The sequence below is a fragment of the Ylistrum balloti genome, unplaced genomic scaffold (genome assembly GCF_031769215.1).
Source record: "Ylistrum balloti isolate Yb309-2 unplaced genomic scaffold, AGI_CSIRO_Ybal_v1 Utg369696, whole genome shotgun sequence".
Classification (NCBI taxonomy): domain Eukaryota; kingdom Metazoa; phylum Mollusca; class Bivalvia; order Pectinida; family Pectinidae; genus Ylistrum; species Ylistrum balloti.
The window spans coordinates 284,589-301,072 of NW_026781929.1; the positions used below are offsets into that span (position 1 = coordinate 284,589).

A 16,484-nucleotide genomic window follows, 5' to 3' on the forward strand; every position below is an offset into this window, starting at 1 on the left:
TCATCTAGGAATAATACACATGATACATGCATTAATAGAAAAGAAGATTAAAGGACAATAGTTTAGGATCATTAAAACGATTGGGACTTCCTTAATACTAACCTACAAATTTGCTCAAGCAAACCAAAATATCATACCTTAATTCTGGAGGTGAGAGAGACCGAGACACTGATTCAGGCACACGGTGGTAGGAGGAAGGCGACCTTGACCTTGTTCTGCTTGAGTGACCTTTTTCTGGAGGATGTGGTGACCTTGAACTTTGATGAGTTGAGGACACTTGATCTCTTGGAACTGATAACATCTCATTGTTCTTGTTGGCTAACCGGCGGCGCTCGTTTCGGTCATCTCTTACACAGTCTAGAAAAAGACAGTCAGCATTGCGGTGATCTGCATCATTATACATTTCAGTATGTGTGGAGTGAACCTACTCAATGTAAACGATCTAACACTCTTGCTCAAACAGGGATTGTATATGTCTATCACAGTAACAATCTACTTGGGACAGTTTACAAAAATATCGTTTACGTAGTGTATAATCTTTAATTTTCCTTGACGACTTATTTTCATTGATTTTGTGGGTACTCTTCATCAGAGAATTCATAATATCCTCAAACTGGTAAAATTGCTCGATTTTTTGTGCTCTATTTATCCATGACATCAAGTGTCAATTTAAGATAAAAAATTATTTGAGTATTTTTTTGTTGAAAAACCACAAAAGGTAAGCCCCACAGTTATTATGACATTAGGTTCTGTGGAGTTGTTCAAGAAAATGTTGATAAATGATTAATGTTACAGAATGCCCATAGCATCAAGTGAGCCATATTCACATAGTATATGTTCAATAGGAAATGGATTACTAAGTCATCTGATAATTTCAGTTATCTACCTTTGTTATTTTTTTTCATTTTGTAATACACAGTCACAAATAACATACAATAACAATTAGATTAGGCCACCCAAAATATCTACACATTCAAACAGTTAATTTATATTGTCTCTGGGCCATTTTTGTATGCCCATTCAGAACCTATGTGTTAATTTTTTACTGTGTAGCATTTTGAAATCTTCCCGAAACATGGCTATAACAAATTGCTAACACAAAGTTATCAACACATAAATATTCCCTCCAATAAACTGGTATCCAATTTTGCACAAGTTTCTTTTTTCATATTGACAATATAATGTACACATTTCTTGAAATTGACAATGTCCCTAATGATTCCAACTGTATAATATTTTTTTTAAAAAGATTTGCTTTAGATCAAGGGTAATGGTGAAAAATAAATTACAGACACCTTCTATGAATAACATGGTTTAATCTAGGTAATTTATTAAAATGACAATGGTGATTACAGGTAAATTCTAAAATTAACAAGATGAAAAATAATAAGTTTGACACAATATGAAATTTTTCATATTTTCATTTTTAAGGGCTTTGACTATATATAAGATAACTAAAGACTAGAAGTCTTACTGGTAACAAATAGCCATCTTTTGATATTAGAATTCTACGTTACAATTAACATCAGACACAGTTATTTATGAAACAGGGATCAGCAGCATGACAATATCACAGGGCCCATATATCAGCAGCGAGGAAAAAGGAACACATGACAAACAATACCGAAAAAGCTAGTCGTGAGAAGCTGAATAGTCAAACATAAGTCCAATCTTGTAAGCCATGCCTTCCAGACATCTCTCCTAATGAATCTTACAACAAAAATGTGAGCATATAGCCAAACTGAATCAGTGTCATAAAATTGATTTCTGATAAAAACTAACATGACAAGATGTATTGAACATCTGTTGAACTCTGACCTGTTGAAATTTCAACATTCAGCTATTCTTATGATATAAACATCCTGAATCAAGTCCTGTATTGTGACCTCTGATTATGACCCTGACCTATCATTCAGACTTAAATGACGATTCTCGACAAGTCATCTGAAATCCTTCATCTTAATGTGGTGTTTATGTATGACTGTATGTCATGCTTGACTTAGTGCCTAGTAATTCTCAGGTTTTTTAATGGTATATTACTTTCAATCACAGAAACTTTTATGAAATCATACATTATGATAATATCAGTAGCAAACAGCCAACCAACAATTTAACAAGAGCAAACTGTGGCAGGGTAACAGCACCACCAATACCTGACATGTGGCAGCACATTGTTACAAAGTTAAAGGACGATTGATAACTGACAAAGAGCACAATGTGGCAGGATTTAGGATCACTGATATCTGACATAGAACACATTGTGGCAGGGTTAAAGGACCATTGATATCAACACAGAACACAATGTGGCAAGGTTAAAGAACCATTGATAACTGACAAAGAGCACATTGTGGCAGGGTTTAAGGACCATTGATAACAGACAAAGAGCACAATGTGGCAGGGTTAAAGGACCAATGACATCTGACAAAGAGCACAATGTGGCAGGGTTTAAGGACCATTGATATCTGACATAGAACACATTGTGGCAGGGTTAAAGGACCATTGATATCTGACATAGAACACATTGTGGCAGGGTTTAAGGACCATTGATATCTGACATAGAACACAATGTGGCATGGTTAAAGGCCATTGATAACTGACAAAGAGCACAATGTGGCAGGATTTAGGATCACTGATATCTGACATAGATCACATTGTGGCAGGGTTAAAGGACCAATGACATCTGACACAAAATACACTGTGGTAAGGTTTAAGAACCATTGATATCTGACATAGAACACAATGTGGCAGTTTTAAAGGACTAATGACATCTGACAGAGAACACATGGTTGCAGGGATAAAGGGCCACTGATATCTGGCATAGAACAGAATGTGGCAGGTTTAAAGGACCAATGACATCTGACAGAGAAAACATCGCAGCAGGGTTAAAGAACCATTGATATCAACACAGAATACATCACAGCAGGGTTTAAGGACCACTGATATCTGACATAGAGAACATCATGGCAGGGTTAAAGAACCAATGACATCTGACAGAGAACACATGGCTGCAGGGATAAAGGACCACTGATATCTGACATAGATCACATTGTGGCAGGGTTAAAGGACCATTGATATCTGAATTAGAACACAATGTGGCAGGGTTAAAGGACCACTGGTATCTGACATAGATCACATTGTGGCAGGGTTAAAGGACCATTGATATCTGACATAGAACACAATGTGGCAGGGTTAAAGGACCATTGATATCTGACATAGAGCACAATGTGGCAAGGTTAAAGGACCATTGATATCTAACAGAGAACACATTGTTGCAATTTTAAAGGACCACTGATATCTGACATAGAACACAATGTGGCAGGGTTAAAGAACCGTTGATATCAACACAGAACACATCACAGCAGGGTTTAAGGACCAATGACATCTGACAGAGAACACATGGCTGTAGGGTTAATGGACCACTGATGTCGGAATAATAAATATTGAGCACATTGTGGTAGGATTAAAGCACATGGCAGCACATTAGCTCTTGACATATCAATTTGAAGTACCTGACTCAGAATCTATAAAGTCTGGGTCTCCCTGTGGGGAGCCTTGTCCTCTAACACTTCGATCTGTCACAGATGTGATGTGGCCATTCATGTCTACATCTCGTTTTGGTGAGGTCTGTTCATTGGTGTCTTGGTCCCTTATTGGGGACACCGGCCCTATACTGCCCAGGTCAGCTTGTGGGGAACCCTTGCATCTAACATGTTCCTGTGTGGATTTCCACCCTCTATTATCTGATTTTTTCTCTGTTGATCTTCTGCCTCTAGGATTTCCCTGTACAGAGCCCCTTACTGTTTTTGTACTGTCCTGATTATCAATGTTCCATTCATTCCTAGTGACTGGATCACTGTGCGGGGAACTTTGATGACTGAAATCTACCTGTGGTGAGTTTCTGCCTTTCACTGACAATGCCCTTCTGTCACTGGCATCAGACAGTTCCTCACTGCCAGGAGGGGGACTAAAAGAGCTCCCAAAGGAGCTAACACTCATCCTATCTCCTCGAATGTATGCTGATGACAATCCTAACAAGGAGGAAGTACATTCTTAAGTAAACAACAGTGATAATCTGGCATCTGATATTCCAGAAACAACAAGAGGTCCCAGGGGCCTGCATCACTCATTTGGATAATTCAGCTATTTAGTCATTTAACAAAAAATTTCAAATTTGACAAACAATTTCTGAAATAATGAGTCCCAGCCATATGGTCAGACTGAAGTCACAGTCACCATTCAAAAAAATTGCTTTAGATCAACTTTTATTATACTTGTACAGAACAGGGCTCACACATCTCTGATGGCAGACATATGGTTGATACAAAATAGGGTTTTTTGTCTTCAACAAAGTGGTGGGGTGGTTCGGTGATAATGCATTTGCCTTTTCACCTAGCCCTCCAGGGTTTCTGTTCCCAGAACAGCCATGAAAAGGTAAAAGGTCACCTACCCAACCATGTGGGTTTTCCCCCCGGTACTCCATTTTCCTCCCACAATAAGATCCCTCAGGGCTTACATCCGGGCCAACAAGAGCAATTAGTATCAATTGAAATAACTTGTTTCACAATTGTTGAAAAATAAATTAATTTATATTATAATAAAGTATGTTTCAACGGACAGAATCAAGGAATTCCCACAGAAAAAGGATTTTAAAGAATTTCCAATATTCAGTCCTGCAGCTCCTACCCCAGAGTGCTGAGACCCACTCTTTATATAAAATTAATTATTCCCCTTCATCTAAGTACACTTCAGACCAAGTTTGAACAGAATCCTGATATTTCTACAGAAGAACAATTCTAAAGAATTTCCTCCATTGCCCCTATCGGTCCCAACCCCTCCTGCCCCAGGAGAACTAATACACACCATAAATACAAAAGTGATTTCACTACACCAAAGAATGCTTCAGACCAAATCTGTACAAAATCCAATCATTCCTACTGAAGGCATAGAATTTTGAAATTCCCCCTTTTGGGCCCTCCCTCTAAGGCCCCTGGAGGCCAGGATGTATACAAAATTTGTCTTTCCTCAAGCATGCTTCTGACCAAATTTGATCAAAATTTGTCTAGTCGTTTACGACTTTTGTGATTCTTATGAAAAATGTTGACAGACAAAACAATGGACATACCATGAATGATGGATGCTGCAGTATGGCATAAGCTCACTAGTCCTACAGACCAAGTGAGCTATACATGAATATTTATGCATTAAACTTTTTCCATGAACTTTTACATTGACAAAGAAACTTTTCTTGACAAGTGCTTCATTAATCAAATGAACACTAGTCAGGAACCTTTTTTAACCAAGATTAAGATTTATAATTCAAAGTTTGTAGTGGTACATGGATATCAACACCTATCCTTCACTCTTTATCTTCCTGTGTAAAACCTTAACAGCTACTTTCATGATCTCCTTATAAGGGGAGACAATTACCCATGACTTAGATGACATAGATAACGGTTTCTTTATTGCCCAGACTTAAATTGGCACAAAAATACACAAAAAAACATTTCAGCTTCTACATCTAACTTTATGCCGCCTTTTATTTTTTGCTCAAATGGCAGAAAGTTACTCTATGGCATATCTAATACAGCATATATAAAGTCATTATTCTGCAGCCTTGACCTTTTGAATTCTGCAAAGAAATTGAATAATGAAGAGACATGTAATTGTACAATTTCTTGTGCTAAACTTTCCCTGATCATCGCTGTCAATAGCCCAAATGGGCATTAGCATGAAAGCTATACATTGTTTAAAGGGCTTATTTTCTGCAAAATACAATAGAATTAGCTATCAAATAAAATTTTGAAGACCATAAAATTATTAAAATAGGCCCAGAGATCCTGTATCACTTACACTGGTGTAAAGAAACAGAATGCTAAAATAATCCTTAATTTGTTTACAATCCTTGTGCAAGGTGTCATGTATGTTAACAAGAAGCTGGGTCTTTTTCGCTCATCTAGTTTAGTGAGTGAGGCTGCTTCATCTGAACTAAATAAAAAGCATTTGAAAGATTCTTCTTTTGGGCCCAGCTTCTCCTGCCTCAGGGGCTGAGACCCCCTTGTTTTTTACAATATTAGTACATTTCCCTCAAGTATGCCAGGATAAAATCCAACCATTCCTACAGAAATAGTTGGATTTTAAAGAATTTGCTCTCTTACCACTATTGGGCCCTGTCTCTCCTAATACTAGTGGCCAAAACCCACCATTAATACAAAATTGATTCCCCTTTAACCAAGGTCCTTTAGAACAAATTTGGGCAAAATTTATTGATTCCAAAAGCAAACAAAAAGCCCAAAGCAAACAAAAGGCCCAAAGGGCCTGCATCGCTTACCTGGTTTAGTTTGCTGAAATTGATTTATTTAAATTTAAGGAAAAGGATTTAAAACACTTTTATATTTCCCCTTTTAGGGCCCACTGCTTCTAGCCAAAGAGGTGAGATTCACTATTTGTAGAAAACTAAGTTGACTTCACCAAAGGATGCATCAGATTAAAACTGGACAAAATTGAATCATTCCAACATAACAAATAACTTCTCATTTTCACTATTGGGCCCCATCCTTCCTACCCAAGAGGGCTGAAACCTACCATTCATACAAAATTGATCCCAAGCATGTCTCAGACCAAATCAAGACACAATCCAGACATTCCTACATAAGAGGCATTATTCTAAAGAATTTGCCCTATTTCTCCTGTAAGACCTCTTCCCTGCCACCCAAGGGGGTGGAGATCTGCCATTTATTCCCCTTTACCAAAGAGTGCTTCAAAGCAAATTGGAATATAATATGTAAGTATTCCTACAGAAGAAGCAGAAATTTGAAGTATTTGCTATACTTGCTCTCCTACACTAGAAGGTAGCGACTCACTATTAATACAATATTGATTCTGCATTCATCCAAGAATGCTTCAGACAAAATTTTACCAAAATCCAAATCCTTCTTGCAAGAGGAGTAGGATTTTAAAGAATTTGCTCTATTTCCCCTATTTGGCTCACACCTTCTGTCCCAAAGGGGCCAAGACCATTTATAGATTTACAATTTGTAAAATTTGTTTCCCTTCACCCAATAATAATTAAATCCCCTCATCACAGAATCTGAGGAGATTCTTAAATGTCAAACATGTGTATTTGATATTTGTTTTCTTAAAAATAAGTCAAAGCCATTTTAAGAGGAAATTTTACAACACTCCATCTCACTTCCTTTCAAACTATCAGTACCTTGGGTCTTCCAAAACTTTAAGAAGACATTTGTTTTAAAGATTTTCACTATATTTTACTGGAAAAGAAGATTCTTTATTGTTTTAACCTATTTTACACATGCAACCTTGAAAAGAGGTCAAGGACACTTATATGAGAAAATTTTGAAACCCCAAATCCCAGGTACCTGTCAGCCTAATATCAGAAATCTGGATCTTCTGGAACTTGGAAAGGAAATAATGAAATATCTTAACCTAGTTGACCCCTGTGACCTTGAAAAAGGTAAAAGAAACTTTAAACTTTGAAGTTGTCAGTCCAAGGTAACTACTACCTTTATATTAGTAGACTAGATCTTGAGCAACTAATGAGGAGAATTGAAATTTTATGCTAGTTTACTTCTGAGACCTTGAAACAGGTACGATTACTTAAGGATATGAGGTAATAAAATTCCAGTACATATCAACTTTTGTTTTGTTGATGAATTTTTGAAAGGTTAGAGTTTAGAAAGTAATTTAAAAGCAAAAAGTCAATATGTTGCTTCACTAATATTTTCAATACAGATTACAGAATAATAACATCAGGGAATAGTTCATTTTCACATATCATTCTTAATATTTTGCTTAATATCAGTCATTCTTTGTTAAAATCACAAAACTAATAATAAGAATATTAAGAATAATGATTTTGCCTAACATTAAAAAATAATGAATTATGTCTTAGTTTTGGTCAAACATCACAGCAGTACATCATTTTATGAGGAAACAATTAAGCATTCCCTCCCTGAAATACACTGGCCTAATATCAATGCTCTGGGTCTTATTTTTTTACCTGTTTGACCCCTGTGACCTTGAAAATAGTTCAAGTTCATTCATATGAGGAAAATGACCTGTACACCAACCCAGGCACTACAAAATCATTGGCATGTTTTGTAATGTAAGCTTAATACGTAAATATCCATAAACACTGATACAACCTTTTAAAAAAAAAGTTATGTGGAAGACAGTGCATGATAAGTCAGTCATTTTTTGAAAGAGTTTTTTTTTTGGCAACAGGAAAGAAGAAAAGTGATCTTTTATGTCTGATCAACACCTAGAGGTCATTTACAGACAGTCCAAGCTGTGAAATGGTGGAAGAAACTGGAGTAAACCACTAGGTGTCAATGGAGATAACATTCTGCGATGATATGTGAAACATGTTATTGTTTTATCAGTTTAACAAAGGCCATTACTTAACCACAGACCCATGGGCCATATGACAAATATCAGCTTCTGGGCCTCTTGGTTATTGAGTTGTTCAAAATTTTGACATATCCAACTTCTTTGACCTTGAAAGTGACTCAAGGTAAATAATGTGTACACACTTGGTAGCCATTCCAATATCAGAACCCTTGGCTCTTTGGTTAATGAGAAGGAGTTGTTTAAAGATTTGAAGACATTTTCCCATGTGACCTTGAAAGTGGGTCAAGGTCATTCATTTGATAGCCCTTTATTCCAGCATAATACAGCCCCAAAATCAGCAGCCTGGATATTTCAGTTATTGAAAAGATGTCACTTAAAGATTTTTCCATATTAAAACTATGTGACGTTTGAAAGTAAATGAAAGTCAGTAATATGAACAAACTTGGTAGCCCTTCATCCCAGCAGACTGCAGATCATTATCAGTTTGGTCTGTAGATTTTTCTTAATTATTCAACACTGAAAGTTATGAAATGTATTGAAGTTTGGAGTTAGTGTACCTTCCCTTCTGCTTTTTAACATTTGTTTTGATCAATTTTAAATATCCTCTGATGTCTCCTACATTTCAACAGTTTAGTTTTTCACTACCATCAATGATAAGTCCTCGAAGGACAAAACAGCTTTATGATGTATTTAATTTATCATTTGACTCTCGTGTTTCTAATTCTAGATATGTAGTGAAAGGTGCTATTCACTGGTGTGGCTTTAGTACAATACAACAATAGAGAGTTATCTCCTCCTTTCTGTTCAGGTTTTACTTTATATAGTTGGCATCTGATAATGTTTCTACCTTGATGACTCCTACCTGGGATAACTCCTACGCTGTCATCAAAGTCGAGTTCCGACATGTCACTGTCACTTAGGCCACGTAAGCTAACTGGGGGAGACAGAGCTTTCCTCAGGTCGTGAGGATCCTGGCTATACTTCTGCAACATGAAAATGTTTTTAACACTGAACAAGAGACAAGACAGTATCCACCATTGCATGATAAAAAGATAAAGTCCAAACTAACAAAATTTTCTTTTCTCTTACGTGTTAATTATTTGTTGTATTGAAATAAAGCCTTGCTGCACTAATAGCAAATTTTATTTTACTGATTAAGTATACTTATAGAATATACAAATTTCATATGATGTTTATTCACTTGTTAACAGACCTGAACAAATTATGTTTCAGATCCCGTATCTGTACTTACAGTTCGAGGAGAAGATTGTGGTAACGGAATGCTAGTTTCGTCGTGATGGCCCAGTTGATACCAGAGAGGATCATCATTTAAATTAGAAGAATGTATATCAATCAGAACCTATAAAGAAAAAATATTGAATAGAAGAAATTCACATGGCAGGGTTACATATAAATATCAGTTCTATGTTATAAACAACTGAAGGATTTTTGATACTTTTGCAACTATATATTACATGTATGAATATACTGGTATAGTCATTATCCAAGGGGCTCAAGTGCCAACATTAAAGCACTGAATTTCAACTTTGACAAATAACTTCTGATCCTTCCATCTATAAAATATTTGATTCTATCATTTCTGTGTCTTGAGAAGAAAATTTTTGAAATCTTATTCCATTTGATCTTAATCTTTTCTAGCTCCACTAATCAGTCCCAGTGGGTCAGTCAGGTTCAAATAACTGTATATTTACATTACTGTCATGCAATGATATTAACAAATAATGCTTGAAAGTTTGCCTTGCCTATACCTGTATAAACTAGTTAAGTGATTCCCCTCTCCAGAGGGTCCATGAGTACAATTTTTATAATGTACCCTAAGCCATTAGAGCATTTGATCTGATCAAAGGATTTTATTGAGAAGAAATCAAAAATGTAAATAATGACACAAATGCATGATGAGGGACAAAAGGAAATAATGTAACCTGAAAATATATATGTTATGGAATTTGTAAACAAAATAAGCTTGATTTTGAATTCTTTTATAAATAAACAGTAAAAAGTTTAGAGTTACCTCTCCTAGGAATTCACTAGCTCCTATTCTGTCGTAGTCCCAAACAGTAATCTCAAGGACACGTGATCGGAAGTCGGACTCTTGAACAGGATAAAACATGAAAGTCTGATTCCATGTAGGGTCATTAGTGTTTGAAAGTGTCTTGGTACGTCGCTTGCTTTTGTCACTGAAAGATACAAATATGACAGGGAATAAAGAAACATGTTGGGTAACTATTGCAATATTGAATTTCCATGTACCTTTTTTTAACATTTCATCCATATACTATAATTAAGGTTAGTCAATTTATATTACATGATTCAACCATTTGGAAGTCCTGACGATGACTGTCTGGCAGTCAAAACATGCTTTTCCAGACCAAATAAACAAGAGACCCAATGGGCCTGGCAATCCTTCACTTGGTTTTCAATGATCATCAAAAATAAAATCCATGTTAATATCACAAATCTTTGAACATTTATACTATTAGCATTAAAGCAAGCACATTCAGTAAATTTCTAACCAATTTCCACAACATGCATTTTCTCTTACTCAGCTCTAAACAGCAACAGTTATGGCCTGGATTAAAGGTAAAAGTAGACCCCTGATCAATGACAGATGACAAAGGACAAATGACAGATAATGGGACAGACAATGGTGGCTGATTTCTGCCATTTTGTTTTGTTGCCCTGACAGAACAATAATTATTGTCTTTTCGCCCATGCTAAATTTCGTCTTTTCGCAGCAACATAATGAAAAGACGACAAAACTAAATGAGAAATAACGAAAACTTGAAGTTGCCCGCCCCGCTTATTATCATTTTTTCTGCAGCAACAAAACGATAATTATCATCTTTTTGCCCCACTAATTATTGTCTTTTCGCCGCGATACAACGATAATTATTGTCTTTTCGCAGCAAAAAGACGATAATTTGCAGGCTGAAAAGATGACAATTAGCAAGGAGAAAAGACAATAATTATCGCATTGTAGTAGCGAAAACACAATAATAAGCAGGGTGAAAAGACGATAATAGATTTTTGTTGGGCCGAAAAGGCGTTAATCATCGTTTTGTCACGAATAAAAGACATAATTAGCAAGGCGAAAAGACGATAATAATCGTTTTGTCATGACGAAAAGACGATAATTAGAGGGGTGAAAAGGCGTTAATCATCGTTTTGTCGCAGCGTAAAGACGATAATTAGCGGGGCAAAAAGACGATAATTATCGTTCTGTCAGGGCAACAACACAAAACAACGAAATGGCAGAAATCAGCCACCACAAGGATCCTTTATAGTAGAATATAATGTTCATCCCATTATGAGGATCTCTACTGAACACCACACAGTATTCATCCAGGAACAGTCGCTATTTGATAAGTCAGAAGTGTTGGCTCTCTTTTAATAATTTAATTCTGCTACATATAAAATAATCAGATAACACAGCTTCATATTTTTAGATAATTGTGCAATAATCATCATTATTTTTCCAGAGCTACTCTACACTAACTTAACAAAGAAGTTTTTAATTTGAATGCAAACTCTTTTCATATTTTTTTCCCACAAATTTGTTAAAAATATGAGCATGTCTGAAATGACTTAAGTGTAATCATATACCAGGAGTGATAAACAGTAAAAGTAAAAAATTCATTCCTTTAAACCATGTGCAACTCAGCTGATCAGCGCCTTCAGCCTGAGAAACATTACAAAGAGTTTTTGCATAACAAGAAGCCTAGCGCCCTTGATGGCCACCTGAGATAAGCAATATTGAGAATAAAGGTTAAAGGGTAGTTATCAAGTGTTATGAAACAGAAATTGTGACACTGAATATGGTAAGCCAGTGTCAATACATGCATACCATCGAAACTGTCATCCTATACTGTTAATTCTTATAAAGTTATTTCCAGTGGAAAATAATCAACGTTATGTTCAGAAATAATATTATTTATGAAAATTACAGTAAAGTTTTAAAAAAAATATTCCTACCCAGGAAGAAATGTGAGACTCATTTTGGTAATTAAAGCACCTTAAAATGCTTCCTTTCATGAAGAGCATTTGATTCTACCATATCTGGGTCTTAAGAAGAGGACTTTCAAAAACTGAATCAATTTGACCCCCTTTGGCCCCACCCCTCAGGTCCCTGGAGTGTGGGGACTGTATAACTCACAACTTTAATTCATCTTAGACCAGGGAAGGTTTCTGCAAAATTTGATTGAAATTGGGTCAGAGGTTTTGGAGACCAAATCAAAAGAGTAAAATTGTTTAAGGACGCACGATGCTGGATGAAGGGTATAAGAATAGTTTAAAAGTAGACTTCTCATAACATCTTATTCTTTGACTGTGCTATGCCATTTCAATCAATTTATACAATATTGTTTTAATATACCATTTGATATTATAGACATGCACCCGTTTAGACAGAGATATATGTAATTCTTGATTATTATCATAAATCAAATCGCCTTAAGTTTTAAACAGGATGAATATTATGTATATATATATATATATATATATGTATCTAAAGAAGTAATTTTAATATGAATACATCTAACAAGAGTTTCAATGCTGTTCAATATGTAACTTAACTACAAAAACACAAATAAGACAATGTTACTGAAAGACAATTTTATAATTTGGTAGCCAAAAACATATACATCCATTAACATATTAAAACTTTATTTTCTTTCACTCATTTTTACTTTAAATGCTATTATAGTAATTAGATATTTTCAAAATTAATTTCAAACTAATTATAATATAAAATACTGAATGATCTCTCCGTTTCTTGCCATTCCAAATATATTGATATTCAGTGTGTTTGAAATAGTTTGTCTTAATATTCTATTACTTACAATTCTATGTACAGTAAGTCAATGTCAAAGCAAAATATCAGAAAATATCTGAAAAAAATCTTAACTGATAGAGTATGTAACATTTTCAACCTGATTAAAAAGTTCAATATCTTTGGAAGAAGCAGAATCTAAACTTTAAATAAATGAAAAAACTGACAAGAAAAAAATGTTCATATTGTAGTGGAAAGAATGAAAAGGTGGAATTTTAATAATATCGTAATTAGTTTTTTTTTTAAACGCTTCCAGTAACATTGTAATAAAATCCAAACTATGACATTATTCTGTCATTCAGGCTTCACACAAAAATCACAACTACATTAGAAAGAAAAAGAAAGAGCACTGAGTATCTTTCTTATTCCAGAAAATAATCTACAATTTATTGGTGTAAATGGCAAAAAGCATCAGTTAGTATCAAACAACAAAATTAACAGAGAGCAAAACAGATAGGCAACAGTAATTACACTCAGTAACATTTATATTTGCGAATCTCCCCTTTTTTTTGCCTATTTTGACGTTTATTTCTATTCTTTGTGCCATATTTTCAGCTTTTTTGTTCCTCCACGTGTCGGAGTGCGTGACTATGTGTTCCACCATTGAAGTTTTTACGGGAGGTATTTTTAGTTGCTGTTTTGTGAGCTTAGTTAGCAGCCTTTTTTGTTCCTCCACGTGTCTGAGTGCGTGACTATGTGTTCCACCATTGAAGTTTTTACGGGAGGTATTTTTAGTTGCTGTTTTGTGAGCTTAGTTAGCAGCCTTTTTTGTTCCTCCACGTGTCTGAGTGCGTGACTATGTGTTCCACCATTGAAGTTTTTACGGGAGGTATTTTTAGTTGCTGTTTTGTGAGCTTAGTTAGCAGCCTTTTTTGTTCCTCCACGTGTCGGAGTGCGTGACTATGTGTTCTACCATTGAAGTTTTTACGGGAGCTATTTTTAGTTGCTGTTTTGTCAGCTTAGTTAGCAGTTTCTGTTGCTTATTTTCATAAGTTTTGAGATTTTTTTTGTTATTCAAAACTGTATTTCCTTACTCACAATTTTTCATAATTGTCATAAGTATGTCTAGGGTACCGCTCATGAGTCAGGATTATCATGATGCCTGTACTCTGTGTCGTCCTTGTAGTGAGATTTCACTGTGTGAACTCTGTTCACACGTGGAGTCTCATCTCAAGGTCCCCCAGTCTGCTCTGCGAATCTCCTCCAGCCATAGGAGGGATTTGTTCTCTTCTTCCAGCAGGAGAGGCAAGCCTGCTAGGTCTTTGCCTCCGGTTCTGAACCCCTCCCCCTCTCCCTCACCCCAATGAGGTGGAAAAATGGATTGTGAGGGTGCAGGTGAAGATGAAGTCATTCATCTTTCTCCTTGTTGCTTGGATACTGATCCTGATCTATCCGAGTTGCTTGATGTGACTGGAGAGGAAGGTTTCCAGGAGGAGGGTGGTCATGAGGCTGCTGAAGCTGAGACTCAGCATGTTCTTTCCAGGATGTGGGCCTTAGGGCCAGTGTGTCTTGGATTCTCCTAGCAGAGGTTTGCCCACCACCTTCAGCATAGTCGATTCCCAAATCCATCATCCTTTCAGGTTCTTTGGTGGTTTCTCGGGTGACCGCTCAGTCTTACAAGTCTCTGCCAGAAGGCACTATTGTGTCTTCAGCACTGGCCACTGAAGCTTTTGGAAAAGGGTTCTTCTTCTACCTGTGCTCCCGGTTTGTATCGCTGCTGTTCAGCTAGACTGGATTCGAAAGAGCTGACAGCCTGACGCGGCAAGTCTTTGGACCAGGTGGTATTCAAGTGAAGAGGTTTCAGACTGAAAAGGCCAGTACCTCGTAGGGGTCAGCACCTCCCAAGAAAATGGCATAATATCTGGCTGCTCAATCATCTACGCAGCCTAAGGCGAAGTTGCACTTCAAGGGCTACAAGGGGAATGAAGGAAGGGTAAGAACCCTCCGGTGGGCAAGAAGAAGGGCTCCAGACTCCTTCAGCTCCTTGGCGCTGGCAGACTTAGTGCTGGATTGGGTGAACAGCGGTCCTCCCACCTCTAGCTCTTGTCCCTCTCCGGTAGGATTAGGCTCCGGGTGTGCAGACAATTCTCATGTCTGGCAGGTTCTCGATCTGCCCCATATTTGGGTTTTATCTCAATAAAATTAGACGGGGCCGGATTGTCAATTCCGTCTCTTTTTGCCCATCAAACAGGGACATCGAGATATCTCCTCCCAGTCGGATTCTAGGTGGGTTTGCCAGATCATCAAGTATGCTTATGAGTACAAGCTCATGAGGTTAGGGCCTGTGCTGCTTCCTGGGTGCTCCTCAATGGGTCCTTCTTTCAGAAGGTCATGTCTGCAGCCTTCTGATGGGGCAATGATACCTTCACAGATTTTATCTGAGGTCCCTAGCTTCCCACTCTGAAGGTCTGTATTCGTTGGGACCTCTTGTGGTGGCTCAGTCAGTGGCTGTGCCCCCTCAGTAGCCCAGGGTATGTCTTTCTGTTAGCCGCCACATTGGTGCACCTACTCCTACACATGGAGGTTTTCATTCCAATTCATCTGGCACACTTTTTCCATCCCTACTTGGAGTTGTTACTCCTGGTTTCTGCTGTGCCGTGATTGGCTGCTTGGCTTCGAGTGTCCACTACGGTAGACGAATTCGCATACCAAAGTTATGGTAATTATTATTGAAATGAAATTGAGTTTTTTTCATGTAAAACCAATTTTAATGATGTATTACTTACCAAAGTCCACCCTATTCTCCCCTTTCCTTCTCTGCCTGGCTGCCCCTCAGTTGGGCTCCATAAAGTTTTTTTGAGGAAGGGAGATCACTCTATGTTTCTGTCATGATGGCTTATGGGACTGTAGGGAGTGCAGGATTTTTTAATCTTTTGTTTTGGGGTACAAGGATGGGTGTAGGTACCATATATGCATACTGCAGTTATGGTAAGTATTACATCATTCAAATTGGTTTAACATGAAAAAACCTCAACTCTGTTTTATCAATACAGAGTGGTGTATAAATACTGATTTCATGCAATTAATTGTATAAATTGGTGAGAAAATATTCATGTTATATCAGTACGGACTGAAAAAATCGATATTTCTATTAACAGATTCATTAATATATATCAGCATATGTATCGATAAAAAAAGGACATGTAATACTTTCATATTGTTATATAGTTCGGTAGTTAAATGAATTTTTATTTTAACTGCTAAATTGATGGATAGATAAATTACATATTTTATATAATTTCATATCGCTGTATTGACTGATAGATAT

General features: G+C 36.6%; 1 protein-coding gene across 1 annotated transcript in view; it reads right to left on the bottom strand.

The window, feature by feature from the left end:
• LOC132565136 (regulating synaptic membrane exocytosis protein 2-like) overlaps nt 1-16,484 on the bottom strand; it is a 106,888-nt gene that overhangs the window by 9,452 nt on the left and 80,952 nt on the right. The window contains exons 13-16 of the mRNA XM_060229747.1: nt 10,400-10,565; nt 9,620-9,727; nt 9,230-9,350; nt 138-387 (exon numbers count right to left, since the gene is read on the bottom strand). Of these exons, the coding sequence (XP_060085730.1) occupies nt 138-387; nt 9,230-9,350; nt 9,620-9,727; nt 10,400-10,565 (645 nt within the window). The remainder of the gene's footprint in view (nt 1-137; nt 388-9,229; nt 9,351-9,619; nt 9,728-10,399; nt 10,566-16,484) is intronic.